Below are 12,466 nucleotides of genomic sequence, written 5' to 3' on the forward strand. Positions count from 1 at the left end.
TTGTAAGCCGCCTACTTCATAGCCACAGATTATTTGAAAGGATTTCGCTATTTCTAACACTTCCACGTGTCTGCTACATGCACCACATAGACAGATCCGCATGCTAAATTGTCCGTTTTAAATGAAGAGGAACGTGATGCTTCTTCAACGGTCCAATCAGAACAATGGTGGTGATTGATGTAGATGTAGATCGAGTGGACAAAGACGGGCGGCAAATCACCAGCACTGAGGTGACAGCTAAGCGACAGCACTGAACGTTTGAAAGCTCACCAGCCATTTTATAAGAGTGTACGTGTCAGCTTGACATCTCAGTGCCCTCCCCAACAAAAAAGCGAACATTTAAATGTGAAATCTGATACTCTGAATGCCTGAAAGAAAGAAATCAGTTCAAAGAAATTCCTGACTACCATCTTTTGAGTTTTAGAAGGAGACTTCTAAAGGAAGTCTATTTCTGTCCTGGGCGTTAAGTGCTTCGAAAAGTAGTGAATAGCCGTCAGAAAAAAAGTGGGGGAAAAGGCACTTCATTAGGATGAGGGGCATTAAAGGAGTGAGTGGAAAATGAGATAAAAGACGGACATTAATGAGGAAAATGCGGACGCTTAGGCAGGGCATACGTTTGCTGACAAGGACAAAGGGAAATATGTTAATACCAGCTCATTATGGTCTCTTTCGGTGTCATTGCGCATCATAATTGTGTTGATTAAGTATTCAGTGGAGCTTGTTAATGTCACATACAGCTCGTCTTGATGAAGCTTGAACTGAAAAATGTACTGTACTTGGATATCATGGAGGATGTTTCTGCTTTAAAAGGGAACATTTTGTTAAAAATGAAAAAAAACTGACCTCTTAATATCTTGTATACAAATAGCTGGGTCTGGGAAGTGCCTTCCCAAGTGTGAAATTCGGCAACCTTTAATTTCAGAATATTTATTGTAATTTTATTTCTAATTGTAAAATAGGCTCCAGCACCCCCCGCAACCCTTGTGCGGATAAAGCAGATCAGAAAATGGATGCATGGAATTGTAATTCGAAAGACTGGTGCATGAAGTCAAAAAGCACATCAATATTACTATTCACAATACGAATCTCAAAACAAGCTGTGTGCTGGAGTGGCTGATAACCATCAGAGCTTTTCCAGCACACGTTTTCATCTGCAAATGTCTCTGTCTTTGTCCTTTGTATTTGATAGGTTGACATGAAAGGAAAGCAGAATAGTGCCACTCTACATTTGGCCCGTAGATGGCAGTATTACAATTTATTCATGCCTATCAAGACTAAATAAATATTGTATAAAAGCAATGTAATTCTTGAGAAGTGAAAAATCCGGGGCAAGATATATTTCAAATTAAATTCTAATGTGGCCAAATGACACTGTTTGATATCTGTAACTGTATTTATGACTTGTAGATATCTCAATCTGGAAATAGCGATATTCTAATCGGTCGCAGTTCAGGCATTATCTCAACTATTTCATCTGATTTTATTTGCAGTAGCGAGTGAAGAAGATGGTTAAGCTATAAATTGTACTCTGTTACCTTGCAAGACTGCTTTTGAATGAGGCAACGACTGCGTGTCTTTGTGTGTGTAGTGCCCCGTGCCTCCAGCTGTGTCAGGGTGCAGGTGGATTACAAAAGAATCAGGATGGACCAGGAATAAGACAAAGAAGCAGCCAAGGGCTTTTAGATGCTCTCGTGAGAGCTCAGTGCAATGCCGATCAATCTATGTGAGGGGGACGGAGGGAGGGGGAAGACAAAATAACTCTTCGAATTCGATGCTTTGCTGTGTCTGGTGAAAAGTGAAGCAAATGTCTCAAGCCTTCAAAAATGAACGAGGGATGAAATAAATATAATACTCCTCTCCTCACTGCTATTCCCAATCCCCAAATCTGAATGAGATTTTTGAGGGCCAGATGATTCTCTGAGGAAAGACGCAATCTCAGTAATCACATTTATTTCCACGTTAAGCCGACCACAAAATCGGTAAACCAGAAAACGGGAATGAAAAAGCTGAAAATACAATAGAACCTTCTCTTTTACTGGCCTGAGCAAAATCAAACAAAATAACATCATAGGAGAAACATTTATTTGATAAACACTTATTATACATTTGTCAGCCTTCTGATTTAAGATGAATCCGAAAATATATCAAAGAACCTGAAATCAAATCAATGAAGAGATTGGATTGCACTGCCCTATTTGCTGCTACTTCTCCTGCTACTGGAACAAAGCGGAGATGGGCGGAGATGGCTCTATTGGAATGCTACTACTCAAACAATGCTGCCAGACAAGAGTAAAGTTCAGCAGGCAGCAAAAGAAATTATGAACTTTGCATGAGTGTTTTGTTTTTGCTGTTTTTTTTTTTTAATGGTTGCACTTACCCCAAGCCTGCCAGAGGCAACGTCGACTAGGTGTGTGGGGAAGTTGTCCATGTGGCGGGGCTTATTTGTGACTGGCGGTATGCCCTTGTATGCGACATCGCCCTGTTCTAAACTTTCACTGTTGTGACGAAAAGTAACTAGGTAGCTTGGCGAAGAAATTCAGCCAATTTTTTCGTGCATGGTAAATGCACCCCTTTCATGCAACCCGTAACCTGATAACATGATAAGCTGTCACTGTAATTACCACTGTCCCCTGAAAGGGTTAAAACAATGTCCACACTGTTTTCATGATAGAGGCAGTTAGAGGTTTTTTTCAACTTTTACATCCATGTTTTCTTCCGATTCATGGATTCAACGACAGGTTAATCGATCATTAAAATTATCGTACTTTGCAGCCCGAGTTGACTCTTTAAACATTTTTGATAAAGAAATGAGGCAGAAATTGAGAAGAAAAATCATGGTCATAAGGGGAGGAGTCAATTTAAAAGAAGAAGTCTTTGCCCAGGATGGAATATCTTGATTTCCTGCAGATAAATTTGTGTCCAGAAATAGATGCGAGTATGCATCATTATGTTGGCCTGCATTGTCATGAATTGATGATGACATGGCAAAGGCAGGCAAAGCTGTTACCTCTTAAAATACATCAACAATAGTGACAGGTGGCCTGACGCCCAACCCTCTCGGGAAGCGTTCCACTTCAAGAGATCACAGTTGTACTTTTGCGTGTACGAGTGTCTTCACAGAAGTAGATGGGTGATGAAGCTCAATAAACAGCAAAAAAAAAAATGTGATGGAAAGTGAGGGGATAAAAATAGAGATGAAACGCATCCCTGAAAGCTATGGATGATCACACTCGACCGCAACGCATCAGTGTGATAAAAGAGTAGGGTATGGTCTTTGGGTGGCGAGGCAGGGGCCCTTAAAGACATCCAAGAGCCCTTAAAGGCGAGCAACGACAGCGACGGATGTTGGCGGATAAGGTTGCCATTTAGAGAGGAAAGTGCAACGACTATACAGATAGACAGATAGATGTACTGTCGAGAGGCAATGATGCTTAGGAGAAGCCATGTGAGGGAAATGTCAAGAGGAAAAAATGGAAGATAAAGTTAACAACCAGAATTGTGTATAAAATAAAATACTTCAGCTCGTTCGAATACCACAACCGGCTAACAAGATGATCAGTCAGATAGGCACGGGCTGATAGTCACCCATCTTAGCTTCTGAATTAATTCTTATATTGATAATTGTGATGCGTCCAGAACCTGAGGAAGCAAAGCTGTCCCAAACCATATTTACTTTACAGTCACAATTGGGATGAGGTTGTGCGCCCCTTCCAAACTTCCTCTGTGGTTTCCTCCATTGTGCCCTCCAATGAAAGCTAAATGTTTTACCGATTGTGAATTTGACGCTTATGATCGCTCCTAGGAAGAGTAGCAGCAGATCTGCACTTTGTCCATCTACAGACAATCTGCCTTACCACAGACTGATGAATGGCACGTTTTTTTAGATGCGTTTGTGACAGTTCTTAATTGTAGTTATTTTGAGAGTTCACATTGGAATATATGTGTGTGTGTGTGTGTGTGTGTGTGTGTGAGTGAGAGACCCCTTGTGGACAGCTGATAAGACCCCCCTAACCCGGTTCAGAGTCTTCACAGGAGAATCAATTTAAGTCACTTCACGTGTGCAGCTTTTAGAAGCTTCGTTTTCAGCTTCACCTATCGACATAGATAAGAGTGTACACGCACACACTCACACATGCGCACAGGCGCGCGCACACCCCCCCATCCCGCACACACAGATGTTTTTGTGCAAGTGTAGAGATAGCGAAGGGCTCAGGTGGTCTCGGCGAAGTTGATTTTTGGCGAGAGTCGGGCTGCCGGTGCACTCAATCATATGCTGATTGAGGAGCGCAGCAGCCTGGATGAATTAATGAGGCATGGGGAGGAGGAGGCGGAGGTGGCAAGAGGCAGCCAATCAGAGGGGCTTCTTAAGGGCCTCCTCAGCTGGCGACAAACTGTGACAAAGCGTCGCTCATCAATCTCGCCAAAGATGCTCTCTGCCACGCGCATTGCCCCCCCCCCCCCCACTCCCATCTCTCCACCCCTCCCCTCTCAGCCTTACCTCTCAGCCTCATCCACACTGGGTTCACGTGAGGTAGCGAGCTGACTTGTTTGTCCCCACACTATCGTTGTTGTTGTTCTCGTCTGAGTAGAAGACGGAATATTCCGCATACAGAGAAAGTTGTGTTCAACCCCGTAATAAGTCTAGTTTTACACTGTAGGACCAAATTACATAATTCAGATTGAACTGCCCGTCGACTTTCGACTTTAAATTCAGCGTTAGCTTAAGGCAAACACACATTGGGAAACACCATAGAGATGGACTAATGAGGCATAACGGTGCAGCAACACTTGTGGACAGACGCTATAACGACACTCAGTGGGTATATATTCTTCAGCATTTGCGAAAGCAGATACTAGTACTGCAGTTACTGAGTCACATACATACACATACAAATTACTACTTGTTGAAGTGGTACATTACGACTTTTCCAAGAGCTTTGTATGTAGGGGATTTTACAGTGATAAGAGTAAGGGGCAGGGCCTCATGTTCTCTGAGTGAAGAGATTTTGATCCATTCTGAAAATGTACTCCCACTCTGGTGGCCGGGGAGGCGATTGTACTTCATAACGTTTAAATAGGATTCAATTAGAGGGAAAAAAAAATCTGACTGTGTAAAAATCACCCGACAAATTTTACTATGTAGGTGTGTTTCTAGGGGTGTCCATGTGTAAGCGTGTGTTTGTGCTGTAGGTGTGCGGTTGAGTGTGTAGATTTGTGCATGCGAGTGTATGTGTGTGTCGGTGTGAGTTAGTGTGTGTGCTTGTGTGTGTAGAGGTGAAGGGGTTGTGTCAGGAAATGAGATGTGTTGGAGAGAAGTGCTGAAGAGAATCGGTAGGCAGTGGCTAAAGAGCAACATGCAGCACGCAGACATCGCAAGCCGATAAGAGAAGAGCCCGAATGACTGATGCGGGACAATTAGAGTGAAAGGACAAATTGGAGAATCATGAAAGAAGCCAGAATATAAAAAAAAAAAAAGAAGGGAAAAAGGGGGGGGGCAAGAGCGGGAGGTGGTGAAATGATCGAGCAGCAGCGGAGGCGGGAGAGAAGCTCAGATCTTAATCGTCATGATTGAAAAAGTAGCCAGCGAGAGCGGAGAGGGGAGGAAATCAAATCAGTTTGCTTCCTGACGAGCACAGAAGCAAATGGAGAACATGTGCAGGACGCCAAATAGCGCAGCTATTCGGCTACTTGCGCCGAGGAAGCCATATTTTCATTTATGTGGGCGGGGTCTATGTGCCACAGTTTTTAATATATGCTACGGTGCATAAGTCTTCGAGGACACCAGAGTCTTTCTGATACTAACACTTTTGTGAACCGGCCTGCGAGCATCTAAGCGGCGTTCCCCAACCTTTATTGAACCAAGGCATATCTTTTTAAACTAGAAAAATCCCAACCCAGAAATTGTCACCAAGAGTTTCAAAAGTGAAATAATGACAAAATCATATCAAATTTTCACTCACAAATTTAAATGGACAGTATGTGAAAATGTGTTGATTCATTCAATGTTCATGATTTTCCAAAATCCACTTTTGACCCTTTCAGGGACAGCGGTTACGACAGTGGACAGCTTATCACGTTATCACTTAACAGGGTGCATGAAAGGGTTAATTTCAATAGTATGCAAAAAAGATTTTCTATCATCCATCCATCCATTTTCTGATCTGCTTATCCTCATGAGGGCCGTGGGCGTGCTGGAGCCTATCCCAGGTATATTTGGGGAGTAGGCAGTTTGAACTGGTTGCCATCCAATCACAGGATGTTCACATCAATGTAAATTTAAAAAAAAATGTAAATGGAGGTGAAGTAATCGCAAATTATATTACATAAGATGTGCCTCCCCTAGGGGAGGCTGCCATGTTTTAACGTAGCCAACATCATTCCTCAACATGAGGACGAGAGGATGTGTAACAAAGATCCACAATCCTCACTCAACAACAACAACAACAGGTTTTAAGCAAACAACAAAATAACTACGTGCTGTGATATTTTTTTCCCCGCAGTGCAAAGGGCACGCTTGCATAAAAACTACCATTCAAGGCTGACACAAAACTGCTGAACAAGAAACCAACATTAAGTGCAACAAGCCATTTTTCCCCCTGAAAAATCAACACACTCAAAATGTGAATATTATTGCCGTACTATTTTTGTCCTGCATATAATTCCAAAAATTACCAAAAAGTATTTGGCCTACTCATGTTGTAGCATTGGGCAGTGGCCCCTTGTGACCGATATTCATGCGAACAATAACCCCAGCTGCATGTTTAATGGTCAAACACGAGCTTGTACAACAGCGCTGAGACCCATCATCAATAAACTTTAATGCATATACAGACACAAGGAGCGAATTATGCGGACGTGTTGGGTGTGCTTGCGCATTAACACCGAGGGAGATCAATCAACACTGGCGCACTGCATCAATAACTCGCGACAAATGCGCATTAAGGACATGAATTACACACACACAGTGTCAGTGATGATTTGCTGTGCTGCGATTAATGTGAGCATGTGTGTATACGTGTGTGGGTCGCGGCATGAATTATAGAGCTTGGAAGAAGCCTTGTGGCAGGGTGATGGCAAGGAACCATATCTGACAACCAAATGGACACCAGAGAAGGAGTTATAAAACAGTCTGGTTTGTCCCGGCCAATCAGTGAAGAGAGGCCATTCTAAAAATTGCAAAGCCCATCAAGGCTGTTCTTCATTGTTGGCCTTTAGGATTTGTATCGAGTACCCTTGGTTTCTGAGTTCTCGCTTTCAACTTCATTTTGAGCCTTCCCGTGTGGAGTTTGCATATTCTCTCTGCACTTGCTCCCATCATTCAAAAAAAGGTTTATTGAAGACTCAAAATTGTCCTTGAGGGTCATTTTGTGTCACGTGCCCTGTGATTGGCTGGTGGCCAGTACTCGGTGTCCAGATATTCACTAGGATAGCCTCCAGCTGCCATGTGAGCCCGAAAAGCAAAATGGGACGGACAGAAAGACAATGCTTCACACCTCTTGCGTGGAAGCCAGCGTGACGAGGTGACTGCCCGCTTCCGTTGTTCCCCTTTCACAGTGGGAGCTGGAAGAGCCCCTTTTGATATTTGACAACACTGGCCGCCTCCTCTCATGATTCACTCGCAGCCCCTCATCCAAAATATCCGGCGTGTGCTGCTGCTGCTGCTTTCATCGGCGTCTCCACCCCTCACTGAGCTCCAAGCTCCCCTGTGATTGCTGTGTCCTTGCAAGTCTCTGGCGCGCACGCATAGGCGCAACGCGCACACACACAATGACGGACATGCTCTCCTATCACACAGCTGAGTGGAGGGATGAAGCTGCTCCCTTGCGGGTAGAATAAGGTGAGAATATTTGATCACAAGGATGGACACATGCAGCGGAGTACGTAGAGATCACAGCTGTGACGCTGGTGACATGTGGAGAACCCCCCCACTGGTCTTCAGAGATGATCATTGATTGATTTTGGTTCATTAAATAAATGGATTCGAAGAAACGGACATGACGGTGGTTGACTTGCAAGGGGTTTAGCAAGAAACTATATCGTGATTAAAATAATTTTTTGGTCCTTTAACGCTGACGACGATGATATGATTTACAGGTAGATCTTTTGACTGTTTTATAAATCTTTTAGGTTCTTAAATGGCTTTTCTCTTGGTAGTCCAGCTTGCTCCCTCATTCCAAATTGCACTGAAATATTGCAGATCACAAATGAAAGCAAAGTGTGGAGAGTCACCGTCTCAGTCAATAGGGCGATCACTTACTGTATTACTTCTTGACATATTTACACTCTCCTTATTTTTGCCCATTGACTGTTTATTTTTTGTGGACACTCCCTTTTTCCTTGACAATCACACCATGCTTCGATGTTTGTCCAATGGTGTGAATGTGTATGTCAATGGCTGTTTTCCTTCTTATGGGATAGATTCCAACGGGGCTATAGAAAATGGATGGATGGTTGCTCCTGCAATTTTTTGGCAACCAGTCCAGTGTGTACCCCGCCTCTTGCCCAAAATCAGCTGGGACAGGTTCCAGCTCACTGATGACCCTAATGAGGACAACCACTATAGGAAATAGATGAAGTGATGAATGGCCTTGGAAAAGGAGTGTGCACGAATAGAATGTTTTTTGAGGCATTAAACCCTACTAGCCCTCACATAAAGAAATGTGAACCATGTTAATTTTAAATACATAAATAAAGAAACAAAAAATAAATGTCAATGATATTCTCTTGTTTTAATTCTACTTAGCAAGTCACAGTGTCAGTGATGAGCTATTTTTAGAACAGAATGTGAGCTTCTCATGTTGACCTTCAGGCTAAAGTTTTGCATCATTTTTTGTTGTTTGTTTTTTTGTTGTTTTTTCAGGACACTGCATATTTGTCAAATCTCTCTTTTCCCCAACTTCCCTCCATCCCACCTCCTCTTCCCTGTGTAACTGCTCACCCCTCCCCTCTCTGCTCACCAAAAAAGTCACTACTAGTTAAAGACACTATTCCCAATTATTGTAATCTTGACTTTTAAAATGATGATAAAACCTTAAACTGGTCATCAGCATATATGACTCCAATCTTACTTTTTATTGTGCATGTTAAATTGCTCCATGTACAGCACTTTGTATGCAGCGATGGCTGTTTGAAAGTGCTCTATAACTACTGTTGACTTGACTTCACTTTTACACCAAAGCATGTTTGAATGGTGATGTGTTTCATGTTTTTATTACCTTACGCTACGTTTCTTTTTAGTCTAATGATAACAAGCGCTACAAAAAAAAATGCATGTAAGGCACATGGCCCTAATCCTTCGTAACATCATTCTGATGTAGGTCATGTTTAATTTTATTTTTAGAACATAAAAAAAAGAAAAGAAAAATACGGGTCCCAGAGCCACTCCGCTGTGCAATGTGATGTAATGAAGTGTGCAGTGGCGTACAGCTGCTAAATGTTCAACCAACATATGCCCGCCTTTGGCACCATCTGTTGACCCAGGCCCCAACCGAGGGGACTTCGACTCACCGATTTCGCAGCTCTCCCCGGAGAATCCCTGCGGGCAGTAGCAGCTATAGCCGTCGCCCTCCTGCAGGCAGCTCCCTCCGTGGAGGCATGGGTTGGTCTGGCACGGGTTGCTCTCAACTGCAAACGAAGAGAGTGCATAATTCATTCCATGACAAAGAAAGAGCATTACGGGAGCGCCCGGAAATGTTGACAAACTGCGACGGCAAATGAGGCGAAAGCATGTCTCTTTTCCGACTGTCTGCCAGATGTTTGGCGCGTCACACCACTTTTTATTGCAACGGATGCTCATTAAATACCCGAGTGAGGTCACGTCCGACAAATGTGCCGAAGCCCTCGTAAAAGAGCTGATCACCACACATTCGTATATGCAGTATGTACTTCTTCTGACAGATTACTGCTGCGTGGCAAGGTAATAAACATCATTTATGGAGATAAGTCCAGGCCCGTTTGGGGAAAAAGCCTTTTAATGGACGATGACATCGTAATTATTGCACTATTGAATATGGTGCAAATAAAGAGGTGATGATTCACAATTTGATTACGGTGGACGTTATGCAGGTTGAGCAATAATGAAGATAATAATTTTTTTTTAAATCCACCCATTATCAGTTTGGTACATTCTTTCGGTGATACTTTGTATCATAACAGAAAATAGCATTGTAGAATGTAGAGTCACCTTGTGGAATATAGTATTACTTTAGTATTGAGGTATCTCACACTAGGTGCACTTGAGTATTGGATTTAAAAGTATTTTAGAAAAGTGAATGGTTAACAGTGTTAACTGTAGATTTATTCATTTCAATAGTATTTTTATATAGTTTAGCTTAGTTTTGTAGTGAGGTTCTGTGTTGGCTAATCAGCGACATTAGCTAGCACATGTTAGCGTGGCCATCACCTGAAATATGTGCCTCTAAAAATAGCATGTTAATCTGTAAGTTAACATTAGAAAATAAAATACTGTATAAACATCAAACATAGAGTGAGACGGGTGAGGTGCACGTGCAAGCATATCGATTGAGAGGCTTTTTGATTGACAGTCGTCAGGCCCACAGTTAGCAAACAACCATCCCATGTAGACTACGGCCAACACAATCAGCACTATTCTTCCACTTTGTATTCTGACGTTTAGGCATTTATTCGAGACAAAATTTGATTTGATTTTGTAGTCCCTAATCGTGTCACAAAGACAGTGAGGAGACTTTCAAGATTCCCACCATAACCAATATTTTCCTTGATTTAACACATTCTGGTAAATGTAAGATCCATTCGAGTAAATGCAGATCCAATTTGACCTAGAACATATCCAGTAAAAAAAAAGGAAAGTAAGGGGATTTTAATTGCTGCCAAATGTCAAAATGACTTAAATTTGACCCAAACAATACGGAGGAGTTAATAATAGAAGCCCTTGCAGTACACCACTAGGACCAGAAGTTCCCCTGAAAGCTTGCCTGCCATGAATGTTAATGGCAACCCACACACGACCGCATGCGCACGCACAGAGATTTTACAGCAGATTATGTTCAATTTCCTGCAAGACGACATGCGAGACTCCCGCGACAGGCTGCCAGCCTCTCGTCCGAGTGCATACTAGAGCGCGACGTAAGTCGCACGCTGAATGGCAGAGAGCATCATCCATCACTGGAAGGTTAATGACATATGTCGAGAGAAGACAGCGTGATCTTCCGCCGAGGGGCGTAAATGTCAGGTCATGGCGCTCTGGCCTCAAATGTTTCTCCAGTCAGGAACATTTGAGGGGCCCCTTCATCCCTCAAATTAGCGAGCGGGAAGCGAAGGATGCTTTCCAAATCACAGAATCAACTCATGCCCGGGAGCCTCGGGGCGGACATGCGGAAAATGTTTCATTTGTCGGAGAAAGCTTAGTGACATCAAAATGCTTTTAATGCAGGTGGTTTTCTCTCCAACTCGGAGTTGCAAGCTCTTGCAGAGAAGATTAAAATTGCATGTGTGTAACTAAGTTTATAAACAACAACAACAACAAAACAATGGGAGCAAGCTGAATTAAACCGTTTTTCTCTCAAAGTACAACTAAACTGCTCCCCACCCCAATCCGAAAAAAATAAAATCATGTAAAAATATTCTTAAAGCAATCTGCAAGATTTCCAAGCACTTCCTGGCACAGTTATCTGCACTGCAGTGCTGTTAAAGATAAGTGGTTTATCTCAGCATGCTTGTACGGGAAAAGCTCCACAACACGTTTTAATCACAGCTCAAGTGGACACGCTATTTATCTGCATTCATCCACCACATGCTGGAGACCTCACTTAACCACACGACACATTTAAAGCCATTAAAGCATTTGACAAGGACAGATACGGCAGGTGTGTGCTGCATCTCTAGTTGTGAGTGTATTTACATTGCAAGGACTTCGTGTCATCAAATTCAAGTCACTTTCTGTAGTGGTGTTGCAGCGCCACTTCAGGCCTGACATATAACTATAGCTATGGAGCATTTTCATGTGCATGCGCCTAGTTTTGAAATAATTCACTTTTGACAGGAAAGACTGTTTCCATGTGGTTGTGGCGATGTAAAATCCTTAGACTGAAGCTCTACAGAACATGAATTTTACCCTCCAGAGCAGATACTTTCAAGAACACCAAAAAGAACAAAAACAATTGCAATGATTCAGATATGCGGTGATGGTTAAACCCGATTCTACAAATTAAATTCACTGCCAGCCATTCTAGAGCATTTTGACTTTTTTAAGAGTCACATGATATGATGTTCAATGATCACTGCCATCTACTGGTGGTTGTGCATCAGTAAAGTTGTTTCCACACTTGAAATTTACAGTGGAGCAACATCGCACACTCAGACCTATCCCAGTTGAGATACATTATTGACAAGTACAATACTTGGGGAAAAAGTTTGCAAAGATGCAAACTTAACACAAGGAAGGCCTGAGTTGAGATTTGAACCCAGAACCTCAAAACTGTGAGAC

General features: G+C 42.6%; 1 protein-coding gene across 3 annotated transcripts in view; it reads right to left on the reverse strand.

Annotated features, from left to right (window-relative positions):
- The window catches only part of ncanb (neurocan b), a 180,644-nt gene that overhangs the window by 103,285 nt on the left and 64,893 nt on the right, over nucleotides 1–12,466 (reverse strand). For all 3 annotated transcript variants that reach the window (XM_052074737.1, XM_052074735.1, XM_052074736.1), the window contains one exon: nucleotides 9,508–9,624. In XM_052074737.1, coding sequence (XP_051930697.1) covers nucleotides 9,508–9,624 — 117 coding nt within the window. The remainder of the gene's footprint in view (nucleotides 1–9,507; nucleotides 9,625–12,466) is intronic.

This window comes from Hippocampus zosterae, chromosome 8 (genome assembly GCF_025434085.1).
Source record: "Hippocampus zosterae strain Florida chromosome 8, ASM2543408v3, whole genome shotgun sequence".
NCBI classification, from domain to species: Eukaryota; Metazoa; Chordata; class Actinopteri; order Syngnathiformes; family Syngnathidae; genus Hippocampus; species Hippocampus zosterae.